At 38.1% G+C, this 13,587-nt stretch overlaps 1 protein-coding gene and 1 long non-coding RNA gene across 6 annotated transcripts; one reads left to right on the top strand and one right to left on the bottom strand.

Moving 5' to 3' along the window:
- Positions 1-19: 19 nt before the first annotated feature.
- LOC126782728 (uncharacterized) lies at positions 20-2,953 on the top strand. Of its 5 annotated transcripts, none has more exons than XR_007670799.1 (6): positions 20-425; positions 544-698; positions 918-1,062; positions 1,147-2,240; positions 2,465-2,515; positions 2,792-2,953. It is a non-coding gene; the product is annotated as an uncharacterized LOC126782728 (long non-coding RNA). The 5 variants fall into 5 exon arrangements; XR_007670802.1 differs by lacking the exon at positions 20-425 and having other exon boundaries at positions 433-698; positions 1,147-1,261; positions 1,745-2,240; XR_007670800.1 differs by lacking the exon at positions 20-425 and having other exon boundaries at positions 433-698; positions 1,147-1,261; positions 1,356-2,240.
- Positions 2,954-11,884: 8,931 nt separating this feature from the next.
- On the bottom strand, positions 11,885-12,903 carry LOC126784214 (14 kDa proline-rich protein DC2.15-like). The gene is made up of 2 exons (XM_050509698.1): positions 12,840-12,903; positions 11,885-12,637 (listed from the first exon to the last, which is right to left on the bottom strand). Exons 1-2 carry the CDS (start codon positions 12,901-12,903, stop codon positions 12,180-12,182), a joined length of 522 nt encoding a protein of 173 aa, XP_050365655.1. The 3' UTR covers positions 11,885-12,179.
- Between the last annotated feature and the right edge of the window lie 684 nt (positions 12,904-13,587).

Raw genomic sequence — 13,587 nt, 5'->3', positions numbered from 1 at the left:
ACAACATTTGCTTTCTATAATTTTCAACAAGAGAAGGACAAGAAGGTGAAGGGTGCTGAGTAAGAGCCACCACCACAAATGTGAGCAACATCTACATTTTTCTGATCGATTAACCTAAGTCCTTGGATTACAAGTTGGTGTGTTGTACAATTTGGAGGTTGAGTATCAAACTATCAATTGTGAATTAGAAGAGAGGAGCAGATTGAGCTATAAACCGAGCTCTTTTCCCGACCCAAAACACAGCCGTACGTGTCGTTTCGGCCGGCCAGTTCATATCGCCGTCGTGCTCCTCCCAACAGTAGCGGCTTGCTCTACTATCACCGGAAGTGAGAGATCCGAAGTTCCAAAGTCTTGCCTGGTCCAAGTTCTCCGGCGACTTCGCAGCTTCTTTCTCACGTTTTTAGCCACCGATTCGACTATATTTGGTATGAGAATCATTCCTCTTGTCGTCTTCATCATCCTGGTGATTTAGTTTGATTGACTTACTGACTAATTCAATTTTTGATTTTTTTGGGGTTTTTCTGTTCTTCATCGTTCTTCAAGGATTGGAGGCTGCTCTGCCAATTTTGGGCTTCAATAGGCTTTGTGTGCAGCTGGTGAAGTACTGGAAATTTTATGGGTTCATTTGATCACCCCGACTCAAATTCTACTGCATTGAGTTCGTTGAAGGAAGCTTCTACCATTTGGGAAATTTAAAGGTACATTACAGCTTTGGTCTCATTGGAGTGCTGCTATGATTTTGAATTTGTAGATGGATTACGTTGTTTTATGAGTTAGTTTCAATTCCTTGTAATTGTACAATGAGTTGGAAACTCTTTGGTTATGGACTTATGGCTGTTACATTGAAATTGATATCCATGGTTATAAAGTTTTGAGGGAATGTTTTGGTTAATTCCTTGTAAATGGAAAATTGGTAGGAAGAAGTAGTTGAATTAAAAGACAAATTCCAAGAAGAAGTAGTTGAAGGAATTGAGAAGCTGACAGGACCAGAAGCCAGCAAGTAGAGAATGTTTCAGAACTGCAAGAGCAGATTGAGTTACTAAGCCAAATCCTTAATGTTGGGTCCGTCTTTATCATTCTATATTACATGTTTGTGGCGTTATTCACTATTTGTTATGTGCTTTTATCTGATATATAAAAAGGCAGTATGCAGGAATCGTTTTTCAAGAAGCAAGAGAAAGTTGCAGCCGCAGTGATTAATTCAAGTCCTCCTCTTACTAGTCAGAAACTGCCCTACCATAGTTCATCAACTTTCTCTAGGGTAAATACTTCAAAAATTTGTACTATACATTAATAATTATAGCCTCTACCTTGTCATTTAACTTATAACTGCTGCAACTTTTTTCTGGGCTCAGGAGAACTGTTTAGTATTGTTTGGGATGATGCATAAACTTCAGGAAAAGACACTTCAGGTGCAGGGAACTTTGTTGGATCTCTTGACCACAAGAGAGTCAAGTTATAAAACTAGTAAATCTCTTATACAGTCAGAGGAAACAATGCCTGGTTTTGGTAGGCAACTAAGTTGAAAGGGTAAAAAGGCGACTGAATATGATTGCTTTAAGTCAAAGTGTGTGTGTGTGTGTGTGTGTCAGCATCATATGCTTCCTTTCTGTTTTCCATATTAATTTCTAAAATTCTATGGACTAGTAAAAGTAATGGAGGCAAATTAACTGCATACCTCAGGTTTTATAGTAGCTTTAGGCATTTTTCGTCGAAATTGGTTTTTCATTCATCTTAGTTGCAGGTGGTTGAGGATGGCTATGAATTTTTTGCGAAACGAAGAGTAGTCACTATATTCTCAGCTCCAAACTATGGAGGGGAGTTCGATAGTGCTGGTGCTCTAATGAGTGTTGTTGAAGCTCTACTGTGTTCCTTTGAGATACTTAAATCTAGTGCTGATGAAGCCTCAAATACTCGTTTAAATCTTAAGAATGTATTTTTACCTTACATTATATTCATTTTAATTATGATATGTATGGCTATATCTGATCCCACTGGCCTATTTTTTTTTTAATTCTTTGGCAGCCGCTTAAAGCTGAAAAGAACTAATCATTTTTTAGGTTTCTCACTGCTCCATAATTAGAAACTCGATTAATGGTTCGAACTCTTCTAGTGCATGACCTTGCGCGATGCGGGAGAAGCTTGGATCATATTGATTAACACAGGAGAAGCTGGACCCTACCGGAAGATATCGGATAAGTCAGTTTCATGGTAGGGTATCAAAGGAACCTATCTGTCAGGTATCACCAATTACACTCGTTTCAGGAGTAGCTTTGTAAATTTAATGGAGTTCTTAATTCTGATTTCCTCTCTGAGAATATACAATGCTTAAACATATACACATATTATATTATTTGGTATACTGAAATAATTTGTTATTTTTCTGTACTTCTATTTGGCTTTCATTGATAAGTTTGTAGTGCTTTAACATGACTGTAATTGAATTCACATGTCATACACACAGGTTGGGAATTCAAATCCGAGTTGGCCAACTACTTGCTTCCTTTCCAAATTGGTATGTCCTATGATATCTTTAACTAAGGTCCTCAATATCTCATTGTTTTACTGCTCATGGATGCTTTGCCTTCGTAATGCATTCACATGTTGTGTGTGTGTGTGTTTTTTAATCCCTTTTTTGTTGTTTTTTTGTTTGTATTTTGTGATAGTGATGGAACTATGCATGTGTAAATATTTTTTTGTCTATATGAGGATTATACCAAATTATGAGACTCCACCCAGCAATATAAGACTTTGCACTCCATCTGAAAATTACTTCTTATGTCTGTTGTAGGTGGAATGGATAAGACATGGGTAAAGCTACATAGGAATAGTACGGAATATTTAGTCGGACTTCAAAATTTCATCGGAAACACCCTCAATCTGTAGACGAGCAGATGATAAATGACTTCAAAATTTCATCTGACATGAAGATTTGCACCACCATGTTGCCACACACCAAATGACCAAATACATGGCTATATATCATGGGATTTTTCTAAAAATCACATTATGTATCAACTAATATTCACACACCGATCGAATTCACTCTGTGTGTGGTTTCATCTGGGTGCGCTGGGTAAAAGATAACCTGCAGTCCCAGATCATCACTGCCACCAGAGAACAAACATATAAAATACAAACAAATAAAACTTGAGGGAACTTTTAAAAATAGAGGGAATTTAAAGGGTATTCTAAAGAGCAGGCACAACACCGCTGCTAGCGGGACGTAAAAAAGTAGAATCCATAACGTTATCCAGCATTTAAGTTCATAATCCAGAACCGCATCGTGCAGTTCTTCTCGAGTTAAGGGCTCAGGTCGATCCCTGATGGTGGTAACAAAGCCGTCGTTATATGCCATTGAAAGTCCGTTTAGGACGCAAGAAACATATTCAGAATCATCAACTGGCGACCCTGCCGCTTCGAGGCCATCGACGATTTCTTTAGCCTTTTCTAGGTATTTATCACTGAACACGTAACGTGGTTTATTCATGTCTAGGTTTCTTAGACGATCCTTGAGCTCGAGTACGTGAGCTCTTGCATTCGCAGCGAGTTGATTTTCCAAGTGTAGCCACAGAATCCGTCCGCTTGTGAATTCTGCAGTGTGGACCAGTATCTCTAAAGATAAACTTGAATTAATCCAAGTTAGCAGCGTTTGGTCTTTGGTCCCTCCTGATCCAGTTGGTGTAAGCTGGGTTTTCGCCTTGTGGTGGACGCTGCTCTCGTCCTTCCGCAAGGTCCAACATGTCAGAGGCCCTAGAACTGAGGTGAACAAGGATCTCCACAGTAAGTAATTGTAATTGGTCAATTTGATAGGTATATGCGTATTGGGTTGAAGAAAGGTTGATGATGCGTCGGACGACGACATCTTTGGTTGATGATGAGGATCCGAAGAAGGCTAACGCAGATGTTGAGGATTCCATCTTTATGCATCTATATATATATATATATATATATATATACACTGATGCACCCCTCGGTGTAAACTAAAAGATCGATGGGAGTAAGAATTACATTAGAAATATTCGGATCAGTTGATCACTGTAGAAGTACGTCATCAAGCACACAGAAAATTTATTATTATATATTCCGAGTCTTACCCGTATAGAACTCCTTAATTTAAGCATATATGTTCAGTTTGTTACTGAAGTTTCTCGAGAACAATTTGGGTCGATCTCCTTTCAGAGATAATTGGCCGTTACAAGTCGAAGTAAATTCAAATAATACAGAATACTGTTTAAGTGTTCCACAAGGAACTCACATAAAATGCATCGATTGCTGAAGTTGATCAGAAAATGGCACTTTAGCTCAGTGCAGTTTAATAACAAGCAGAATAATTTAGCACACATATGGCACTTTAATCTTAAATCTCAAAACTAATTAGTAAAATGCACCTATTAAAGCATTGTCCTCAGTAAACAAGGGAAAAAAAATTATCTTTACTGATTTCAACCTAGAAAATTTACCTCCAAACTCTAGAAGTAACATCATTTAAGAAGGGCAACACTTACTGGAATGAAATTCAGAAGGGGCAACACCACTGGAAAGTGGAAACACATAAACTTAATTAATTTGATAGCATATTGAATGATAAACTAATTATCTCTGCATACATAGCGTCACAAATTGATGTAAGTAGATGATAATTAATGTACATGCATGCATAGGTAGCTGCAGAGCTGACAAGCCTAAAAACAATATATGCCTAATCCATGGAGGTTAGCTAGTCAGAAAAGCTTTACATTTTTTAGGCCTATGAGAAATATTACCAATCCCTCAACTTCAATCTCTGCCTATTGTTCAGTTCCAAGCTAGTACTAGCTGCAATGACATGTAAGCAGCACCTAACTAGGGTAATTTGTGTCCTTGTAGAATATTCAGGAGATATTTACTTTTTTTTGTAAATATAAGTGAAATAGTTTGTGTAATCTTAGGAGATATTTTCCTATTAGAATTAGCATTGTATCACTATATATATTTCCTTGCGGAGAAGAATAATATACAAGTATTCAATCATATTTTTCTTCTTGGTATCAGAGCTGCAAAGCAAAATCTAAAACCAAAAGCAAACCACTTCCGCTGCATATCACTAAATCACCACCACCATTAAAATATTATCCCTCTCAAAACCTAAAAAGTATAACCCGTACCACAAAGTAAAAATGTAACAGCCAAGCTAGGCCAACTTGTTTAGCCACTGAATTTACCAATGACAATCGAAGACAGTCATGACCAAAAACATTCTGAATCCACCTCTCTTGCCAACGTGGCTCCCTAGATTATCAACCACTATCACATCACCACTCAAGACAATTCTGCTTTTCCAATTGGGGATCGATCGAATGAAAATGATTACTCATTGTGGGCACCGGTTATAGAGATGAGAATTGGAGCGCGCGACAAAGAGGGTTATCTCACCGGAGCAAAAGCTGCACTAACTGTTGGCACTCCTGAATTTGATACATGGGCTGCTGATAATAAAAAAGTAAAGAGTTGGCTTATTGACTCAATGGAGCCACCTCTTGTAAATCGGTATGTTCGGCTCCCAATAGTAAAAGACATTTGTGAAGCACTTCAGCAAACCTTCTATGATGATTCTAATGAAACCCGCATTTTTGAGCTAAACAAGAAGTGTTTTACTACAAAGCAGAATGGTCATACTCTTCCCATCTATTTCAATGAGTTGGTGTGAATGTTTCAAGAGATTGATCAGCGCACAACATCCCAAAATAACACTGTTGGTGATGTTGTCCAAGAAGCTTCTACCATGGCACATATGCGAGTTCACATGTTCTTAAGTGGGCTTGACTCAGAGTATGATCAAGTTTGTGGAGAGATTCTTCGCAAAGATCCAAAATTTAACCTGGAGCAAAGTTATGTTTATGTTCGAAGAGTGCATTCTGAGAGGCAAATAATGGGATATGGTTTTGATTCATCTGCTCTAGCTGCTCAACGCAAGCAGGGTCCTCCACCAGGCTTTACCAACCCCCAGCTCGCTGCTTTCTAGCCAAGCTGAACTCTTTTAGCAACACAAGGTGTCCCGTTTGTGGCGAATTGGGTCACATCAAGAATAGATGTTATGAAGTCATTGGATACCGTGATTGGTGGGATTTCACCAAGAAACCGCGTAAGAACCTAGCAAAGGCAAACATAGCTACCACAAAGGAAGAGCATACTTCTCATGTCTCTGCAAATGTAGTACAATCAAGTATGAATGGTAAGGTATCTTTGAATAGTACTTGGATTATTGATACAGGAGCTTCTGACCATATGACCAATGACCCTAGCCTAGTCAACCAGTTAAAACCTTCACCACAAAAAGTTATCTCCATTGTTGATGGTACTCCTACTCCTGTTATTGGGGAAGGTTATGTTATCTTGTCTGATACACTAACCCTTGAATCTGTTCTAGTTGTCCTCTCACTGGCTTATAATCTGCTATCTGTTGGTCATATTATTCTAGCTCTAGCATGTATTGTGACTTTTTATCCTCAATTTTGTGTGTTTCAGGACATTCTAACTCGGCGGATTCTTAATTATAGTGTTAGACGGGTGAAAGTGGAGAGCAGTGTTTTTTGGGTCAAGTCAATCAAGTCAATGGAGTCGAAAGTGCTAAGGAAGCATTTTGGTTATGGCACCGTTGTCTTGGTCATCTATCTTTTAGTTATCTTAGAAAGCTACAACCGCACCTTTTTTAGCGAGTCTGATTTTCATTGTGATGTTTGTGAACTGGCTAAGAGCCATCGTATTCACCTATTTTGAATAAAAGTCTAATTCCGTTTATGAAAATTGATTCTGATGTCTAGGGTTCTGCCAAGATTCCTTCTATTTTTGGAGCTCGATATTATGTATTCATTGATGATTGCACCCGTATGATTTGGGTATCTTTGTTGCGAACAAGAGTGATGTTTGTTTTAAGTTCATGGAGTTTCATAAGATGGTGTCTACACAGTACCAACAGACAATTCGTGTTCTTCAGTCTGATAATGGAGGTGAGTACATTAATGGTTTTACGCAAGGGAATGGAATTTGCCATCAAACTTCAAATGTCTATACCCCCCCCTAACAAAATGGATTGGCAAAAAGAAAGAACCGACAATTGCTTGAAGTTGTCCGCGCATCATTGTTCGGCATGAATATGCCTCGTGAATATTGGGGAGAAGCTGTGAAATCTGTAGCTTATCTCATCAATCGAACCCTTTCTCGAGTCATTGAATTCCAAAATCCTCATCAGCAACTTCAACTTTTCTCAATCTCGTCGTTATCAAACTTGGAGCCTCGGGTATTTGGTTGTGTTGTATATGTCATATTCTCAAGCAACAGCGTAGCAAACTTGATCCTCGTGCACGATGATGTGTTTTTGTTGGATATGCGGACTTCTAGAAAGGTTATCGGTGTTACGATCCTCAAACAAGTTCCACTCATGTCTCCCTTAATGTTGCTTTCCGTGAAGCCTTATTTTTCACAAGTCATGTTAGCCTCTTCCATTCAGGGGGAGATTTGGGCCGAAGGGAGGTCTGAGCAACTTTTTGAATATGAGGAATTTCAAGATATAGAAGCACTGGAAGAGACTTTTGGAATCGATACAAATACAGATTATGCTGGACCTTTTGCGTTGGTCCCAAAAGAGAAAATTCAAAGTAAAAAAAAACTGATCTAATAGTGACCACACAAGACAGGACAGAACCAAAAGAAATTGTGGAAAAGTTGGTCAACTGGGACCCCATAGTGTGATTAATCGGCAACTTGAAGCAAGATGTACTCTACCACTTAATTCTGAGTCGAGCCATATTTTGGTTACTCCAAGCCATCATGATGTTGAGCCAAGTCTAGATATTGATGTGTCAACTTTGTCACATGCACCATCTAGTTTAGAAGAACATGAGGGACATGTGGTCCCAGTTGAGAGACCAACTGACGATTATGAAGACAATTTGCGAGAGGAAACAGAAGCTGCCAGATTTAATCACAGTTCATCACACACTACTCCTACGAATATTTCCCCCATATCTACATCATTAACCGAAGAATTCGACGTGAATGTTCATGGTTAGGTACCTTTAAATTCAAATGAGTTGTCTAGGGTAAGGTTATTGAACCTAGGAAATCACAAAGGGTTACCAAGTGTATTCCTAAGAAAACAATATGAACCAAATATCAAAGGTAAAACAAAATATCTTGTAGCCAATTATATGTCTAATCATAGATTGTCTAGGTCACATGCTCTTGTCGTTGATCAATTATCCATTGTATCTATTCCTAGTATCATACATGATGCTTTGACAGATCCTAAGTGGAAGCAGGCGATGAATGAAGAACTTGAGGCACTGCAAAAGAACTCACTTGGGATATTGTGACTAAGCCAACTGGAAAGAAGACTGTAGGATGTCGTTGGGTGTTTACGGTGAAACTTAAACTTGATGGGAGCATTGATAGATATAAAGCAAGACTGGTTATGGAGTTGACTATGAAGAGACATTTGCCCCGGTAGCAAATATAAGCACGGTTAGGATCTTGATCTCACTTGCAGCAGCTCGAGATTGGCCTCTTCACCAGTTTGATGTCAAAAATGCATTCTTGAACGTGAACTTAGAAGAATAGGTGTATATGGACATGTCGTCAAGAGTCAAACATCAGCCATGTGATGTTGGCAAAGTCTGTAAATTGAAGAAATCTTTATACGACCTGAAGCAATTTATATCATACGTTATTTATTAAACGTAATCAGTGTAAGATTACCGCATTGATAGTGTATGTGGACGATATGGTTGTTATAGGAGATGATTCGAAAGAGATGGTGGCTCTACAGAAGTATCTCTCGAAGGAATTTGAGATTAAGGACATTGGACAATTAAAGTACTTTCTCAAAATTGAAGTAGCAAGATCGAGGCAGGGAATTTCTTTATCTCAACGAAAATATGTACTTGATTTGTTAACTGAGACTGTGATGCTTGATTGTAGACATACTGAGACACCAATTGAGATGAATACAACCTTGTCATTTATTCGGATCAAATTCCAATAGATGAAGAAATGTATCAACGTCTAGTAGGGAGACTTATTTATCTTTCTCATAATAGACCTGATATTACTTATGCTGTGAGTGTGGTTAGTCAATTCATGCACTGTCCCAGTGAAGATCATATGGATGCAATGTATCATATTCTTAGGTATCTCAATAAGGCACCTGGGAAATATTTGTTGTTTGAAAAAAAAAAGATGAATTAGAAGTTGTTGAGTACACAGATGTTGATTATGCAAGTGATAAGATTGACAAACGATCTATATCTCGATACTTCACGTTTGTTGGAGGAAATATAGTTACTTGGCGTAATAAGAAACAAAATGTTGTTGATAGATCAAGTGCAAAAGCACAGTTTCTGAGGTATGGCCCATGAAGTTTGTGAATTGTTATAGATACGAAATATGTTGAAGGACTTAGGTATCAAACTCAAGAAACCTATGGATCTACATTGTGATAACATATCAGCAATTGAAATTGCTCATAATCCAGCTCAGCATGACATGACTAAACATGTAGAGGTAGATCGGTTTTTCATCAAAGAAAACTTGGACATGAACGTCATTCGATTTCCTTTCGTGTATACAGAGGATCAGTTGGCAAATGTTCTTACAAAATTAGTTTTAAGGAAAGCATTTGATGATGCAATTGACAAGTTGGGTTTGATCGACATCTATGTGCCAACTCGAGGAAGAGTATAAAATATTCTAAGAGATATTCATTTCCTTGTAAATATAGGTGAAATAGTTTGTGTAATCTTAGGAGATATTTTCCTATTAGAATTAGCATTGTATCACTATATATATCTCTGGAGAAGAATAATATACAAGTATTCAACCATATTTTTCTTCTTTTCTGACTAGTGATGGGGCATTAGTACTCCAAATTGGGTGTTCACAGCCTACGGGGAAGAACAAGACAATTAGGATGATGAGGCTGGTCTGCCATTAAAATTATCAATCAAGCAAAGGGAAAGTGACCCAGCTAAACCATTAACAATTCATCTCCCACCAAGAATTGTGGTCTAATTTACTTCAGCAACAAGAACTTCAAGCTTGGAGTCAGTGAATGAATTATCAGAGTTGCAAAGTTTCACATAACAGAAAAACAGGAAGAAACAAAGAAGAAAATCATTACCAGGCCAGCATCAAAAAGCCAAAAAGCTTTAAAAACTCAATACAAAACCTTGGTTGCATAGAGGTACCATGAGCATTTTCTTAAAGAATTGCAGGGGAGAGAAGTATTGAAGGATGAAAGCTTCATGACCAGAATTCACATGCTGCCTGTCATTTTTCACAGCTTTCTCGAACTGTTCTTGCTCTGTTGGAACTGCATGGAGGTTAATCTTTTAGTTAACAAGGCACTTTACAGTTCAAGAAAGCTGTGGAAAATTACAAGGAGGATCTTATAGAATAGCCAAAACTTTTCCTCTTATCTACAAGAACATGTATCTGATATTTTCTGCTCCGTTTGAGATAGAAAGGGGAGGAAAATATTTGGCTCATCAAGTTGGTTCTTTTTATGAATTGAGATGTTTTTTTTATTTATAGAATAGAGGCCAGAGAGTCCTCATGATCCACCATTACATTTTGGCACATCAGCAAAAGAAGAACAATTTGGACCCACCACCATCTATTATGTAATCTAATTAGCTGTAATCATTAATTTTAAGAGGAATAAATTACTTTTGGGATTGCTTTTCTGTAGCTAAGAGAATTTGATTTATGTTTTCTCTGTAATTTCTACAGCCATCATTATAGAGTACTGATAAAGATGCATGAAAGAGAAGCCGTATCTCAAACTTTATCAGCACACAGAATGCAATCTCTATTCTTTTCCTCATTTCATCAAATTTTCCTGCAAAAAAGGTGCATTTACTTAATCATCAAGTCCAAAATATGACACTGTAGTTCCTCACCAGTTAGCATATAAGGGCAAGGAAAAGCATTATCGTGAATACTTTACACGCTAGTGTTATGTAGATTGTTCATTTTGTTGGTGCCATTTATAGTTTGTCGTGAATACTTTACACGCTAGTTTTTTTTTAAGTGGATTCTGTGTGTATACAATAATTTGTTACGTATATGATGTTAATTTACAAAAATTGAAGAAAAAGCAAGATGGTAATACTGTCTGTTTGTAATAGGGAATATTACATATGTTAAACCAGTTGTGATGATAGTGATGCTACTTTCTTAAGCTTCAAGATCAAGTAGTGTTGCTCATCATTGACATCGTTGAATTTTCTTCTTCATTATTTCAAATAGTTGCAAGAAAAAAACATTGAAAAGACCAAAAGAGAATTCTTAATTTCCAGAAAAGAGAGTTCAAAAGAAAAGCTTCTGGGTGTGCCTTTTCTGTATTTTCAGGAATAAGTGGATGATGGCTATTTCCTGAGCTTGACAGGCATAAAAGTTGGTGCCATTTATAGCTCAAATTGGATTATCTTTTATTGTTTCTACTGCTTTTGTAGCAAGAGTCTTAATGTCCATTTATGCCTTGGGATCAGAGCAGGATATCAGAATCAGAATTCCCTTTAATTTATTTCTCCCTGCTCTTCTTAAATACGTTCATTTTGTTTTTTCCTACAGAATAGTAAGAAATATATATATATGACTTCTGAACTGGAGACATGCGGATCCGGCGATTCCGGCGACTGGTGACACACGACGCCGCCGAAAGTGCCGGTAACACTCCCACTATTGACGCTCCTGTCTATACTGGCCGGAATTGAAGCGCCGGCCTACAACGGTCAACTCTCGAAATTTCAAGTTTACCGTGCACCATCCACACATGAGAATTTCCGTACGTATGTATGTATGTATGTATGTATGTATGCATGCATATCTGTGTGTGTGTCAGTTATAGAGATTTAGAACAGGTGAAGCTTTACTCAGATCAGTAAAGTAGAACAAGCATTACACGACATTAATAAGGCAAACAGGCTTGCCTTGTTATTCTAACAAATTGGGCATTACTGCCTTACAGAACTTCATTAACAAATAGGAACAAACAAAGCAAGACAGAGAAAGTGAGAAACCAACCCCAATTACCACCATTTAAGCAAATAAGCACACCAATAATGATCTAAATTTGCACAACAAATACCAATCAATTAGTACTGCTACCCCAATGGAGAGCTAGCTTGTAGTCCAAGTACTTATGAGCATTGGAAACCAGGAGGTACAGTTTTCTGGCATGCACTAAGAAGCAGGCTCAATGAGATTGGCACATCCAAATTAATGCCAAGCACATTGGCCTTAAGAGCAGTGCAAAGACAAAGAGCAGCCTCCAAATCAGCAAGGCCATCAAGCAATGCACAGCAAGGACTTGTTGGAGGGCTTCCAATTTGGAGGTTCACAAGCCCTAGAAGGTCAGCACAAACTCCTAGCTTCAACGTGTCTTTCGGGCACTTTGCGACAGCTGGAGTTGGTGGCATAGACGGCTTGGGGTGAGGATTGCATGTACCGCAAGCACTGGAGAATGTGGAAGAGTAGAGAAGGACTGAGAAGATGAGAAGGGATGCAGAGAGCTTGGCCATTGCTGAGTCGACTGAAGTGGAATAGCTAGCTAGTGGATATTGAGGGGATGAGGGTGGTTCACTGGAGGGAGGGGTGCCTTAGTTTTAAAGGCACATTGTGAGGTTGATGTTTGAGAATCTCATTGAGTGGAAGAGAGTAAAATTCAGAGATAATTGATAATGTAATAGCAGGAAGTTCTTTGTAATTTAGTGTCAAGTAGGTGAAGTTGATTTTAAAATTTGTGTTCCTCCTAAATCCTCTGGAATAAATGTTTAGACGTCTAGTCTAAGTCTCATCACCGGATAATATCAGTTTCCTGCTATCCAGCCTTTTCAATGAAATTACTCCACTACACATGACCATTACTACATGTTTTATGTTTTATATGTTATGTTACTCTTAGACGTATGATTAAACTGATGTTTATTCGACTATGTGATAGGCATTCCTATCTTTACACTATTAATTATTAAACATGATAGTATAAACCTAATTATATATTTAACGTGGCCAGAGACTATCATTCAACACTACTCTAGAATTAATGGATTAGGCTTTTGTTCATTTCAACCCCGTTCCGCAGTTGAGCACCAGGTGACGCTCAACTGTTGTTCGATTTAACTGTTTGACCAAATCAGAAAGCAGTTGGCGCTCAATTGCTGACCAGGTAATCAACACTCTTGTTCGTATACACAGTTTAAGTTGACAAAGATATCATGTCAGCATCTCCAGTGATGTTTCCGGTGACACACCATGTGAGGCTCTTCAATTATGAAGTGCAACACCCGAAAGGAAACTCAGAAGCAGTATTGGATGGGAAACCAAGCAGAACAATCACCGGCTATAGCAAATTAGCAACACCAACTTTGGTGGTTGTGGGTGGAAAACGACGCACTAAGTTTTGTGAGTGAAAGCAGCAGGTTGCAACGAGATATTATAACTAATGGCTTACAGCTTGTGACCGGTTTGAGACAGAGATGATGGATAAGCACTTTTGGCTTCTGGTGATCTCATTTTCTTGTATTTTGTTCTGTAATGGGATATTCT

The sequence above is a fragment of the Argentina anserina genome, chromosome 2 (assembly GCF_933775445.1).
Source record: "Argentina anserina chromosome 2, drPotAnse1.1, whole genome shotgun sequence".
NCBI lineage: Eukaryota > Viridiplantae > Streptophyta > Magnoliopsida > Rosales > Rosaceae > Argentina > Argentina anserina.
The sequence above is the reverse complement of the archived record's forward strand: the minus strand, read 5'-3'. Positions and strand labels throughout refer to the sequence as shown.

Coding starts and splice junctions, on each gene's coding strand:
- LOC126784214 (XM_050509698.1), bottom strand. CDS start 12,903: ATGGTCATGTGTAGTGGAGTAATTTCATTGAAAAGGCTGGATAGCAGG. Junction 12,638..12,839: donor CAGGAAACTGATATTATCCG/GTGATGAGACTT, acceptor TTTAAAACTAAG/GCACCCCTCCCTCCAGTGAA.